The 14,724-nt window shown below is 59.1% G+C and overlaps 1 protein-coding gene across 11 annotated transcripts in view; it reads right to left on the bottom strand.

Annotated features, from left to right (window-relative positions):
- Nucleotides 1-4,696: 4,696 nt before the first annotated feature.
- TSPAN9 (tetraspanin 9) overlaps nt 4,697-14,724 on the bottom strand; it is a 193,786-nt gene continuing 183,758 nt past the window's right edge. For all 11 annotated transcript variants that reach the window (XM_070620508.1, XM_070620512.1, XM_070620511.1 and 8 more), the window contains 6 exons: nt 12,833-13,024; nt 12,389-12,463; nt 11,040-11,141; nt 10,233-10,364; nt 9,681-9,764; nt 4,697-8,032 (listed from right to left, as the gene is read on the bottom strand). In XM_070620508.1, the coding sequence (XP_070476609.1) occupies nt 7,961-8,032; nt 9,681-9,764; nt 10,233-10,364; nt 11,040-11,141; nt 12,389-12,463; nt 12,833-13,024 (657 nt within the window). In that variant the 3' untranslated portion in view covers nt 4,697-7,960. The remainder of the gene's footprint in view (nt 8,033-9,680; nt 9,765-10,232; nt 10,365-11,039; nt 11,142-12,388; nt 12,464-12,832; nt 13,025-14,724) is intronic.

The following is a 14,724-nucleotide window of genomic DNA, read 5'->3' as shown; positions in this document are numbered from 1 at the left end:
CAGCCCCTGGCCGGCTCTGCTGTCTCCTCGGCCCCTTTGGTCAAGTTCATTCACAATGGGCAATCACAGTGGCAGCCTTCCGATGGCTTGGCCATTAGGGGAGTGGACTCAGTCTAGGGCACGTCCACGGTCACCAACCTGTTGGATCCAGACATCTGCTCACCTCCATCATCACTATGAGTGTAAGTGTGTGTACACACAAGCACACAAGTGTGCCCGAGGAGGGACGTGCACCCCTCCAGGTCCCTCCCTGTGCACATGGGCAGAGCGGGTGGTGGTCACTGCTGTCTAAACAGCCCTGGAGGCCGACGGGGGCCTAGTCAGGCGGGCAGGCAGTGGAAGCCTTTGTGAAGCTGTCCCCCTTGGTAGCTGAGCTGGCCTGTCAGCTGCTGCCACTTCCCAGCAGGGGCTGGGCTGTCATGTGGCCGAGGGTGGGCTGCTTCAAGCTGGGACCCCGCTTCTCACTCCCTCTCCCCGACGGAGAACAGAGGCTGCCGGTGGCCAGTGAAGGCGGGGAGACGACAAAAGGGCCAAAAGCCGAGATCGTTCCACTGACGTTCTTCTTAAAAACAAAGATGAGACGCCTCTGCTTCCCTTTTGCCCCTGCTTTCGTCCCTGGCTGAGCCCCTGTGTGGCAGTGACTGAGCAGGAAGGAGAGGGCACTGCGGGGGACCCCGTGGGATCCTTCGGATCAGGCAGGGGTGAAGAGGGCGGTAAGTCAAGCTTGAATCCAGCCCTTTCCACCAGCAAGTGCAAAGCATGTCACTGGCCAGAGGACATGAGCAGGCCAGCAGAGCCCAGAGGGTCAGTGTTCCATCAGCCCGGGCACTCTTTGAAGAGGCCATGAACAATTTCCACCTGACTTCTAAAATATTGAAAGCAGCTCATGAATCCTAATTGGGGTGTAGAGAACCCCAAGTTGGGGACCAGAGAGCCATTTCAACATGCTGTCCCTAAGTTGCCAATCAGGAAATAAGAAGGCTGAGTCGTTTCTGGAACTGGGGTCTCTTTCCAGAGAAAAGAAATGTATTGAGAACGTATTGGGATTGCAGGGATCTAGTGGGAGAGAGTTGGGCGGGAGGAGGGCGCCTAAGGGCAAGGAGCTTCCTGATGCCGTTGCATGAGGAAACACAGGCTCGCCCTGTCCACACGCTGGGTCGCCCTGCTCCTGACATTGGGTGCGGCTGGGTCCCCGAACTCTGCAGCTGCCAGAAGAAAAATCTCGGGGCAACAGGCTCCACCCACTAGCCCCAGCCCCAGCCCACCGGGTGGCCTTGCTCTGCCAGTCCCCTGCTCTCCTCCGCATAAACAGACACCAAGGGAAGCTGGGTGGCGCCCCAGGCTTGCCCCCGCTGGCTCTCAGCCATCTGGCAGTCTCTAGGGCCGCGAGGGGAGAGTCCAGCCAGGCCGCTTCAACCCGAGGGCCTGGCCCCAGCGTGCCCTGCGAAGTGTTCTTATTCTTGTTAGCTTAAGGAGACACAGTAGTCCATTTCCACGGCTGTCATTAAACTCAGCAGAAACGAGATGGCTGAATCAATAGCCTCCCGATCTTTGCTGACTGCTTTAAGACGGGACCATTGCAATGCCAATATTCTTGTGTCCAAAATGACATTCATTTAATCAGACTTCCCTCTTGCTTCTGTGGATTATTGAATGCTGCTACTGGGCCAGGCCAGAGCAAAACTGACCCGTCGGGGGAGCTTGCCCGCCAAGCCCTCACACCTCCTTTCAACAGCTCACTCCCCGCTCCATACGCCAATTCCCCTTTCTAGATCACTCCCCTGTGTCCCCAGCTTTCAGGGGATGCTCCTCCTTGGGGACTCCTGAGGACCCAGATTTGACCACTTTCTTGCCAAGCACCTACGCTGGTCCAGAAATAAGCTGGATGTCTTTACATACATGCTTGTCCGTCACCCTCACAGCAAATCTCTAAAATAGGTATTATCCTCATTTTGCAGAAGACAAAACCAAGACAAGTTCAAGGACCACCCAACACTCGCATGGACACCAAGTGCAGAGTGGGAATTCACCTGAGACCCTCCAACTCCCAAACCCACGCCCCTCCCACCCAGACATGGTGCGTGTGTAATGGAGAAGCTTCAGGCACAGTGACAGCCGATAAAGTGGTTGTGGTCAGGAGAAGCCTAGCTAACGTATAGGAAAGCACCGACAGGCTGGGAAGCACAATACAAACGACAGGAGAGATTTCACTACACCAGGCTGGTCTCTGCCCATCCCCTGCACAGGAGCACGCGCCCAGAAAATATACTCATCCTCCATTCGGGGCAAACGAGTCATCCACCTGTCCAGGGTGAGGGACGTCACGCCAGATGAATGGCAAGAATGCTCCTTCTCCCCCCAGTAAATCTAATTCGTCACCAAGGCTTGTCCATTCTCCTGTGTGGCTTTCAAATCTGTAGGTTTTTCCCTTCACCCCACTGCGCTTCCCTGTGGGCTCCATCATCTCTCACCTACATCACTGAGGCAGCCTCTCCCTGACGTGCCAGCATCGAACCTGTCCCCTCTAACCATTCTCCACCCTGCAGCCAGAGTGATGGCTCTCAAGGGCAGATTTAGCCTATCACAGTAGGCTTCAAACCGTTCAGTGGGCTCCCATTGCACTTAGCTTAAAGTACACACACTTTAACCTGGCTTCCCAGGTTGAGGTCTGGCGGCTGCCACTCTCTCCAGACACCCTCTTCACCCTCTGTGCGCCAGCTCCAACACTGACAGCACACACCTTCCACTCTTTGCTGGGTGAACTCCTGTCTTCAGCTCTCAGCTTTGACATCACCTCCCCTAGGGGGCCTCACCTTCCCCAATTCGGGGTCAGTGCCTCTCCCATCCTGCGGACATCGCTCCCAGAGCCCTGAGCTGCAATCCCGTTTGCCCTCTGCCGCCCCTCTGCAAGCACAAGGACTGGCCCTGGGCCATTCTCCATTGTATTCAAGCTGCTTGGCACAAGTGAGCTTCCAGTAGGTCTTTGAGTGACTGAATGTCCTGTCTCTGCAGACCCCAGTGCTGGCCGTTTTGAGGGAGTTCTCGTATGGGTACCTTGCTGCTGCTGCTGCTCGTAAACCATCCTTTCTCGCTTGCCCTTTGCTGAGCACCGATGGGGAGATGGCTCTCCCACCACATCACACAAGAATGGAGGAGCAACAGAGGGGCCCCCTGGGTCAGCTCTGCCACCCCCTCCCATGGGCTGAAGAGCCCAGCACCAATCCCCAAAGGCTCCAGCCTAGTCATTCCCCAAAGGTTCCAGCCTAGTCATTAGCAGTCCCAGGGAAGAACGACGCCCTGCCCTGTCCTGATACGAACGTCGCCTCTCCTGCCAAGCCAGGGCGGCCTGCCCTCACGGCTTAGCTCATTTGACCGAAGCCCCGTGCTAACAGAGAGGTCAGTGCCTTCCATCGCCCTGTGAGCCAAGAGACTTCACTCTGTCCCCCAGAAGCAGATAGCACAGCAACCCTGGGGGCATCCCAACAGCTGTGGCCACAGCCTGGAGGGCAGGGGTGAAAGGAAGCACAGGCTGGGGAGGTGGCCTCCACCACAGTCCTGTGACCCGGCCGGTCCTCAGTGGATGATGAAGGGCCAGCCCCTCAGCCATGACCAACTCCCGACCCCAGAGCCACAAGGTCCCCTCTGGTAATTCTTGGGGAGGCTCCCAGGGACCCCATGCCCACTGGACCTTCGACAGAGGGTCACCTCGGACTCCTCAATCCTCAGCAAGTCTCTGGTGGCTTTGGGACAGCGGCAGCAGGACGAGGTCACAGAGGTTGATGCTCTGGGACGATGCGGAGCCAACCCGGCCACTCCCTTGAGGACGAGGAAGGGAGACAGACCTCCACACGTGAAGGGTTTAGAGATGCCCCCGACGCGGACCCACGCTGCGCATTCACTGTTGCCCGCGCCCAGCCGGGCCCACGGTACAGCAACGGCCCAGGGTGAGGAGAACGTCGGAGCTCCGCTCGCCTGCAGCTTGTGCCTGTGACTGTGACAGTGGAGGAAAACCCACAGACCAGAACCCTGACCGCGGGACCTGGGAGAGTACACTGCGGGAAGAAGGCAAAATCAGCAGCACGCGTGGTTTTAAACGCCTCCCTCCTGTCCTGCTGCCCGTCTCATCCCAACTCTGTGCTTCCGTGCCCTCCTCGAGGCCATCTCAGAGCCACCCCAAGTGGGTGCCGCCCAGGCCAAGTCACCCTGTGAAGTCCCCTCACTCCTGGAAGAGACAGCAGGCTCACGTGAACCCCAGGAACGTCAGCAGGATCGGGGAGACTGTGCCTACAACCTACAGCCCCTGCCCACAGGAAGCCATGGATGGCGCTGCTTGCCCCTGCCCCCAGCGCCCTCGGCCTGGCCCGCGATAGCCGTTGGTGGTGGTGACAGACACCCAGGTGGGAGTCGCTCTCTCACCCAGAGGGCTCATACTTGGACTGGCTCCTGACCAAGGCTGCATCCGGTCACCAGGCAAAGGGGGTGTTAGGATTCCTCAGATGCCCACAGAGAGCCCCTCCTCGCCCAGCAGATCTGTAACCTGGGCCCGAGAAGGGGAGATGGGGTGCCCGAGAAGAGGGGCGGCTTAGACCAAGAGTAGCACGGGTGCCTGGTTCTCTTGGGATCCCTCACACCACCCACTGCATGAAATAAGTCAATCGTGGCTCAGTGAACACAAACCAACCACGAGACAGCCTGCTTGTGCTTTTGACACTTATCAGTTTTTATTTAAAAACATGCTAAAAACATGGCGTTCAATAAAGCCAGGACCAGGATGAAGGAAGCGCACAGACAGGGCATCGCAAGCAGAAAAGTGCATTGAAACCAACAAGTGTGTTCCCCACTCCCCTCTGTCCCTGCGGTGCCGGTGGGCAGGGGGTAGGCAGGGCCCAAGGCCCGCCCCTCAGAGGCTCGTCCAGGGCAGGGAGGCCGGCACACACTGGACGACTGCCTCGTCGTGATGGAGACGGGAAATGGAACAGGAGAGGCCAGACTCCAAGGGCCGAGCGACAAAGAGTGAGCCCAAGCACCTGACCCCAGCTCCGTCCTGTGCCAGGTCCCTGCTAGCTAGCACCTCCACCAGTGGGTGGGCAGGGGGCGGGAGAGGCGGGGACAGTCACTTGCATCCACCTGGACTGCTCTTTGGCCACCAAAGCAAGGTGGGACAGCCAGCCAGTTCCAAGTCAAACCAGAACACATGCATGGGGGGCAGGGGGGCAGCAGCACTTCCAGAGCGAGCCCAAGATGTGGGCTGGTGCTGGCGGGGGGCTGTCAGCGCACCGGCTGGGGTGCAGGTGAGACACCCCTCCACGCCCGCTGCAGGCCCCCCGGGGCAGCACTCCCCCTGCTCGCCCACCTCCCCTGCAGGATGGCTGCTGCGTCCACGGCAGGCATTCTGCAACGTGGTCCACAGACCGTGACCTTCTGAGTCAGAGCCGACTGAACTACCGAAGCCGGGGGAGGGAATTCAGCTAATCCGCCCCAGTGGGACCCGGCGGGAGAAACTAAGCAGATGCTGGGCCACCATCACCGCCATCACACGGCGCGGCCTTCTGTGTGGGGTGGGGATGGCTCTGCAGGGTGGGCAAGGAGCTTGGAAGAGCACCCCCACATTCCCCACACCCCCTACATCCCCATGCATGGAGCCTTCCGCCCAGTGTAGACTTGGCCAAATGACGGAAGAGCCAAGCACTGGGTGAGGCAGGAAGGCCGTTTTCTGGGAGCGGTGAACGAGGCTCTGCAGATAGACGAGCCAGGGAGGGGGGCAGCCTGTGGCCAGGGCTCCAGGACCAGAGGATGCCCCTGAAGCGCCAGAAACAGATTGCCAGGGAGGCTGTACACTCCCCAAGGTGCTAGGCTTTGCTGTTGATTTTAACAAAAATTAAAAATTGCATTGATAGGCATAAACCAACCCACCCCCACACACAGCGCACACTCATTTTGCACCAGGTCCCACCGTGCACTCGAATGCTTGTTGGCCAAGGGCCTCTCTGCAGTGGCATGGTGGCACGTCTGCTCCACACTCTGCAGTTTGGGGCTCTGGGCAGGCAGCCAGAGCTCCTTACCAGGAAGATGGGGCCAGACGGCCCAGGAAGGCAGTTCTGCTCACACGTGTGCTTGCCCATGCCTCGCCCTACCCAAGGACTGACCTTCCCAGCAGCACCACCACTCCCATCTCAGGGAGGTGGTCTTCTCTGTCCAACTTGCTGAGACCACCCTACTCCCACTCCCCATCCCCCAAAATCATGAATCCTAAACACACCAAAAGTTCCCTACTCCTGGTCCCAACTGCACTGTACTTAGGTGAGCGGAGGAGCTGTGCTGGCTGGGGTGCCCCTGGACAGACAGGTGGAGGCTGGAGAGGAGACGTGGGCCCGGAGGAAATCAAGGTGATAAGCCAAGTGGTGCAGGAGAAAGCAGCTGCCCCACTCTGGATCCTAGCCAACTAGTGGGTAACCTCGGCAAGTTCAGTCCCGTGGACTCTTGACTTTTATTTCACTGCAGAATGTTCAACTAGACCAGCATAAGTTTTGGTGGGGTCACCCTGCTGTAGTTGAATACCCACCCCACTGTTCATCTCCCACGCCGTGACTCAGGCTGCCTTCTTCCTGGGGCCACTGTAGCAGGACCCAGTCTGACCTCTCTTACGGTTTCTGTACTTCTCCTTGGGGTCACAGAGGACGTGATCACCACCCACCTCAGCATCAGTGAACCCCAAGGAAGGAGATGAGGGTCCCGGGACCCAGACGGACATCTTCCCCTCAGGGAATCTGGCTGGAATGATCATGGGCACCGTTCCACCTTCCCCTCCTGACGGTCACGGGTCCTCTGCCACTGTCTGAGCAGCAAAATGTAAGGACTGCTTCCCCTTCCAGAAGCAATGTGAGAAAGTGAGCAGCATCTGAACTAGAGAGGTATTTGTCCGAGAGTTTCTAGCAGGAATGTCTGTGAAAGTATCTGGATTTGCAGAACCTGTCGCGGGAACGCCCGCCTGGGGTGGAAGGGGAAGCCTCCGTGCCAGCAGAGGGCAGGAGGAAGGAAGAAGGGAAAAAAGAAACACTGCTCCTCAGTGAAGTGCAAGGACCCATGACAGCTGCTGCTGCATTCCTGGCAAAGCACCTGCCCCCAGAGGACCCCTCTGCCCTGCCTCTGGGGCCAGCGTGAGCAAACGCGTGGCTCCCTGCAGGTGCACCTGCGTTGCCTCCTGCTCCCCTCTCTGCCGCCTCTTCCAGGTTCCGTGCCGGACGCCGGGCCCTCCTCAGTGCGTCCGAGCCAAGGCCGGCACGTCTCCCCCAGAGCCTCCTGGCTGGTGCACAGCGGTTTGTCCTGACTGCAGCCGGACAGCGTCTACTCTCCCTACCCGCCCCACCCTCAGGAAAAATCAAACCGTTACACAAACCAATGCAGTACAAAGTTATAAATCAGAAAGCTAACCCTAAACTTAGCTGAGATAATATTCCTGAATAATCGTAATCAGAGTAAAATAAAATAAAAAAGTTACACTGTAAGGTATAAAAAGCCTGGGCAAGATGCTCCCGGGGGCCTGGCCTAGAGCGGTCAGGCGCCCCCACCAGCTCTCCCGCTCTCCCACGGGGGCTGTGGATGCCAGCGACCTCAGCTGGGCAGTCTCTCCACCAGGAGGGAGCGCTGTGCCCTGCACCCAACATGGGGACTAAGGGTCGGCGTGAGGAAGGGCAGGGGCAGAAATGTGTCAGTGCTGGGGGCCTCCTGGAGCATGCCCCCGGCCCACCCTGTCTTCTTTGGCAAATACACAGATGCAGGAATCCAGGTGCCCCCAGCACCCCAAGGTCTCTGCGGGCCTCCTCCCCCGGCCCTCCACCCACAGTGGCGCGGGCGGGCGGGCTGTGGGGACGGGGTCAGCAGTCCGAGTGCGGCAGGCAACACAAAGCTCCAATCTTCCTCCCGGCCGTGTGCGGCGGGGCTGGGCGCTCCCGCCGGCCCCTCAGGCGGCGTACTTCTTCCCGGTCCTGTGGATGTGCTGGCAGAGGGTCATGGAGAAGGCCATGCCCAGGATCTGAAAGACATGGGGAGAGGGCCTCAGACGGAAGCCCCACGGCCAGGGTTCTGACGTGGGGCCCCTAGAGCAAGTGGGGACAACCAGTCGTGTGCTGGACACGTTGGCGGAATGAAAACAATGGTGGACGGAGGGGGACACACACAAGGAGTCAGCCTCTCAGAGCCGTTTGTACAGACTGTCCTGGAGCCTCTCTGGGGCTCGGGACCCTGCCCACTTCAGAGCGCCCCGGAGAGGGCTGACGCACAACGGCCCTGCCCCTGCACAGCAGCTGCCAAGGAGGAGGGGGAGGAGGCTGGTGGGAACGTGACAAAACCCTGCCAAGTCATTTCTGTGTGGTCCTGGAATACATCAAAAGATGTCTTTGGCCACAGTGGACGTGTCCTACCAATGCTGCTGTGTGTAGGATGACATTAATGCTCATTTGTGATTCCTCAACTCCTGAATCCTGCAGGGGATGGTGAGTCAGAGCAGTGCAGGGGCAGGAGGAAGCCAGCCTGTGGCCTCAGGGTCGCCACAGACAGTGGGCCACAGGCACATGCCATAAAGCAGGTGACCAGGAGACACTGCATGCCCCTCATGGCTCTTGCACTCAAGGTGTGGGCATAACTGGAGGAGACCGTGGCTGCTGAGCCTGGCCTCAGCGTTCGAGTCCAGCCTGACCACAGGCATCCCTTAGATGGGCCCCCTTCCCGGTACCGAACAGAATCTGCTCTGTAAGTGCATCTCACATCGCAGCTCTGAGAACGACCGTGGCTCCTCCGCTAAGCTTGAAAACACTTAATAAATCAGACATGCTCAGGCCCCCAGGCCAAGAGTGCAGGGTAAGAAAGATGACGCCATGAAGGCTGTCGACCATCTTCCCATGGACCAACCATTCAAGTTCAAGTGCTCCAAGAGCAATCAGGCACTGCAGGCTCCCACTCACCAGGAGGAGGAGCCATACCTAAGCGGGCGGAGGGAGCCCAGGAAATGTTCCTCCCCAGAAAGGGGGCTCCTGCTCCTAGCAAGCTGTGCTGGCCTCATCTTCAAGAAGGGAGGCAGGGACCCTCCTCGGCCCGCTCCATCATCTGTGCTTGGCCTTGCGAAGGACAGCTGTTCATTCAATGCTTGTGAATAACAGCGGCCGTGGACTGGGCACCTCCTCTGCGCCCGGCCTGCTCTGCACCTTGGGGCGCATCACACTCAGTGCTCAGAAGCGGCACGGCTGCCTTGCCCATCACACCAATGTGGGACTGAGGGCGCAGAAGCCGAGCACCCTGCCCAGGCCACACATGTCTCACACAGGTGGTGTGGCCGGGACAGCACTCGTGCAGTCCGGCCCACGATCAGCACCTGAGGACTCAGGTTTCGTTCAGTTCGGTCACAAAGTGAATGTCCCCATGGAGTGGGGACAGGTGTGTTCACAAGCAAACCCACACGGGGGCTTGATGCGATGCCAGCTCCAGGCCCAAGGCTCAGAGGGAGCCAAGGAAGCAGTGCCCCACGGTGCCTGCAGGGTGGGACAGGCATCAAGAGAGAAGGGCTCGGGCAGAGCAGGAAAGCTCTGGAGTCAGGCCGCTGGGGTGGTGATCTAAGTCCCGGGGTTGGGCTTCCTCCTCTGGCCCGGGGCCAGCAAGGGTACAGGGAGCTCCGGCAGCCCTCTTACCTGCATGACAAGGATGCACATCCCCACCGTGCCAAGCACGTGCTTGTTGTCATCGAACCATATCTTCACCTTGTCATAGCAGCCCTGGGGAGCGAGGACCACAAGGTTAAGGTGCTGGTGTGCCCGTGAGCCCCTCCTGCCCAGCACCCCCACTCTCCCCTTAGCCCTGCCCTGGCTCTCTCCTCCTGCCCCTCAGCCCTGCCCCTCCCTGCTCTCTCCTCCCGTCCCTCCCTAACCCTCAGCCCTGACCCTGCTCTCTCCTCCCGTCCCTTCCTGCCCCTCAGCCCTGTCCCTCCTACCTATGAGCAGGCCCCACCCCACCCAGGGTTCCCCCTACAAGGCCTCACACAGCCTCAGAACCCATTCAACCCTCTACCCTCTGACTCTCCCTTCTGGGGGTTCAGGCCCCCATTTTCCACCTGCCTTTTGTCTCCAGTCCTGTGTGCCCCCCACCCTACCCCTCATTAGACCAATTCCTTGGTGTCCCAGGCCACCCTCCCTGTAGGCATCCTCCTGCCAGCCCATCCAGCACAGAGGCGCCTACAGCCTCACCGTCTTCCACAGCGGGGTGGTGCTGTTGCGCCCACAGCCCTGGGAGTTCTCCATGCAGCAGCGGTCGGGCACCGTGTTCTCGCCCAGCACCGGGTACCAGTCTGTGTAGTCGGTGACACCACAGCAACGCATCTGCGGGTGGGGTGCACAGGGTCACACGCGCCACGGCCCGCCGTCCTCCTCTGGGCCTTCCCCTCCCAGGCCAACCCTGGCCCCACAAAAGCTGCCCCCTTGGAGTCCAGCGGAGGAGACAAAGGCCTTCTTCTTGTCCCTTCTTTGGGCATCAGCAGGCCCACAGGGGAAGTAAGTGATAGCTCCTTCCTGCAGGCCGGAGAGGAGAAGGTGATGCCGCCCACCCCTGAGCCAGGCCCTGGACACGGCACAGGGGCACTCAGCCCTCTGCTCGCCCACCAGCCCCTCTGGCTCTGTGCTTTGTGGATCATTCCACGCTGGCTGCCAGCCCCTCCCCAGAGCTTAATGTGGGGTGTCCGGGCTAAACTGACTGTTTTCCTCTTAAACAGAGCCTCCTTGCCCAAGTCGTGATGAAGAAATGAATGCGTTGCTAAAATAAATTCTGTCATTCATGCCAGAGCTTCAGGAAAAGCTTCAGGAAAGGGACCTCCTGCATCCAGGTCCTGCTCCCCCTCCTGTGCCTGCCTCCCCGTGCTCTCAGCTGCATCCCACTGCCTGGTGCCTGATCCAGCAGCTCTTGGTCAAAATCCAGGAAGCACCGGTGCCCAATTTGGTCAGCTGGGTGGAGCCCGAGCCGCCCCTGCTCCCCGCCTGCCCGGTGCTGCCCAGCCTCACCTCGGCCTGGATGATGTTCCAGGCGTTCTTCAGCCCCACGTTGTTCTCCGTGTTGTACAGCAGCAGGCCCTCCTTCAGGTCCTTCTTGGCATTCTCACTCACCTGCCGGGGGGAGAACGGACTTCAGGGCGGCTGGGACCAGGACACAGCCCCTCTCCCAACTTGCCCCGGTCCACTGGGGCTGTCGGCCACAGCTCTTCCAGATGGGGGCCCTGCCCCACCTGGGGGTGGAGGCCGGGGCAGGGGAGGTCCACCCACTGCCTCCCAGGGCTGCAGCACCCAGAGGCAGAGACAGACAGAGGGCCTCGACTCCCTTGGTCCCAGGACCAGCCAGCCCCACAGGCCACTCTGCCACCCCACCCACAACCTCTTCCCCCATGTGCCCCTGTCATAATACACCCTGGGAAACAGAGGCTGGCAGATCAGTCATTTTGATCTTAGGTCCACCCTCGCTAGCAAGTACCTTACCCTCTCTCACCTCTGCTTTATCTACAATATTGGAATAATAGTATCTACCTCTGGCATTGCTGGGAGAATTAAAAGAAATAATCCTTATAAAGAGGGAAGAACAGGGGGATCGCTCAATATTATTATTTCTTCCATTTCACAAGTGCAAAGGAATTATTGTTTCTAATCCTAACAATGACTCTGCCTTTCAGTGTGGCCTGGGCAACTACTTCAAGAAGCGGAGGAATAGACAGCTACATAGTTGCGGGGCGCAGTGTCCCAGAACAGCCTGCTGTGTCCTAGGGACTGAGCGCCTGGCCGGGACTCCTGCTGGCAGCAGTAAGAGTCGTCTCCACCTGGACTAGGAACTGTCCCCTGGCGAGGCTGCCAGGGGGCCCCGCATCAGCCTCCTGAACCCCGCGGTGCAGCCTGGGAGCAGCAGCCCTGTCCTTAAAGGGCTCTGGGAGAGGAAACACAGCTACCCTCCGCTGGTAGCCCTACACACAGCATCACCTGGGAAGTTCCTCTGTTTCCAACGGGCTACATCAAACCACCCGGCCCAACCACCTCATGGGGTCTGAATCCCTTCTCCAAATACTCAACACAGCTATGCTTGAATCCTCCTAGTGACAGGGAGCTCGCTAATGCCAGAGGCAGCCTATTGCATCCCTCGGGACGCCACTTCCTAAGACCACACAGGTAATGAACGTCCTCACTCCCCTCAAACTCAGCTTCCCCAGGCTGCCCCACCAGAACCGTTCATCTGGGCCTTTCCTAGCTCTCCTGCTTCCATCCTCCTTTCCTCACAGGTACGGCCTGTAGGCACTTTCCCTCCTGCTCGCCCTGACCCAACCCAAAGGCAATGAAATCCCAATCGCCCCCTCCCTTCCTGGAGGGCTTACCTTGTCCATGTAGACAAAGAAGAGGATCAGTAAGATCAGCTCTGCTAGAAGGATGATCAACAGGACGACGAAAAACTGGAAAGAGAAGTCCAGGCATGGGCATGGGGTAGCGGTCATGGCGAGGACAGGGTGCACCCAGAAGGACAGTGGGGAGGCAGGGGACAGGTGGCACACAGACAGGGCTTCCCAGGGGTGGGGGTCCCAGATAGGAAGGGGAGGGAGAGGAAGTAGATGGCCAACCAAGGAGTGGGAGGGACAACTTGGACAGGGATAGTCAGTCATGAGGAAGAGGGCAGTGGTCAAGCAAAGAACATTCTAGAAGCAACATGGAAGGGCTCAGGTTGGTCACTCGGTTGGCTGATGTTCCCAGGCCTTGCCAGCCTCAATGGCCCAAATGTAGGGGGATCTAGAGCTCAGAGGGTGGGGATGTGGGGTCCAACTTACACTGAGGAGGAGGCACTTGTTCTCCTTGATGGCCCCCAGGCAGCCGAGGAAGCCCGTCACCATGATAATGGTGCCTATGGCGATGACTAGGTTGGCTGCAGACAGCGAGGGGAAGCTGGGGGAGAAGGTGGCAAAGTTGCCTTGGGACACGGAGAGCCAAATGCCCACTCCGAGCAGCCCACAGCCACAGAGCTGGAGAGAGAGGAAAGCCTGTTAGAGTGGCCCTGGCCCGTGCCCATCTCTGTGGAACTCAATGGCATGGTCCCACCCCAACCGTGAGGCACAGAAAGGGTGAGCCCGGCTCCTGGTCAGATCCGGTCATGGCCCCATCAGTCGGCTGTGTGGCCTTGACAACTCCTCTGCCTCTCTGTCTCCCCATTTGGCAAACGGGGTTCCATTAGCTTCATGGACCTCCTGGGTCACTCTGAGGACCACATTAAGACACAGGCACACACGTGTAACAGGTCCCACACATGTGTGCTCGTGGCTCTTCCACCTGGCAGAGGAGAGGCCCGCATCCAGGAGGGAGTCCGGGGGAGGGGCGCACGCTGGTCAGGGAGAGACCCTGCCTAGGGACTGCTCTCTGGGGTTGGGAAGAGAATCTTGGAGTCCAGTTTCTCAGAGCCAGACTTCTGGCAACTGTGTCCTTGGCCTGACCAGAGGGACAATTTGCCCGCTGTCCTCAGGAGCCTGAGGAATGAATTCCCACAGATGGAAACACAGAAGAGCCCACTGGGCTGGCTGGGGGCTGGCCGATGTGCAGGACGTGGGAGTCCATCACTGCCGCTGCCACCGATCCAAGCAAGTCAGCAGCTGGCACCGCAGCCGAACATGGACTCTCCTCAACGGCACCCTGGGGCTGCGCCACCACTGGGCTGGCCTGGGGAAGCCCCTGTCCCAGGCTGCGGATCCCACAGCTGCCTTAGTTTATGCTCCACAGAGCTGATACTCCCCCACCCTCCGGCAGCTCAGGAGAAGTGCGCTGAGTCTGAGGAGCCAATCAGTCAACCAGTATTTATTGAGTACCCACAGCAGCAGCATCCTATGCCAAAAGAGCTACGACCACTTCACAGATCTGCCTTCCGGGGTCTCTGCTCAGGCTGCATGGGAGCAATAAAAGAGCAAACTCTACCCCAGGCAGTATACACTGGTGCCAAATAAATGGTCCAGGAGTTCAGAGGCGGCAATTGCTGTCCTGGTCCGAGAGGCCAGTTGGAGGCAGTCCCTCAAGGACGGGTGGAGGACAAGAACACTCCATGGAGGGTGAAAGTGCAGAGGTGAGGTCTTGAGACGCATAGACAGTAGATGTGACACCCAGCTCCAGCTCATGCTGGTTGGGACCTTGCAATCTCCCTTTAGGCCAAATGAGAATACTCTCGCCCTCCTTCTGGGGTGTTAGGAGAATTTAAATGGAAGAGATCAATGAGAGGGGCAGCCTACCGGCGCTGTTCTCTGAAAGGCACTCCCAGTCCCCATGCGGGGGCGGGGGGGGGGGGGGGCGCTGTGCTGCTCCTGATCCCAAGCAGACCAGGCAGCCCCACAGGCAGGCTGAGAGCCGTTGGCCATGCGCATGCACGCGAGGGTGGGAGAGGCAGAGGGCCCCCAGGAGGCACTTTTCCTCCCCTCACTCAGTCCACAGACACCCACTCGGGAAGTGCCAGGCCCGTTCTGAGGTTGAGTGCTGGGAGACTCGGTAAATGGCCAGCGAAGACCCGCCCTCTTGGAGAGGGGATTCCCAGAAGGGACGCAGTCATTCCATAAGCAAACATACGGTGGGATTTCAGGTGCTGGGACGTGCATGAAGAAAAATAAGACCGGCAAGGAGTCAGAAAGTGACAGAGTGGTCAGGGAAGGCATCTCGGAAAGGCGGTATTTGAGTAGGGACCCAAAAA

This window comes from Equus przewalskii, chromosome 5 (assembly GCF_037783145.1).
Source record: "Equus przewalskii isolate Varuska chromosome 5, EquPr2, whole genome shotgun sequence".
NCBI classification, from domain to species: Eukaryota; Metazoa; Chordata; class Mammalia; order Perissodactyla; family Equidae; genus Equus; species Equus przewalskii.
This window is presented reverse-complemented; position numbering and strand designations above follow the sequence as displayed.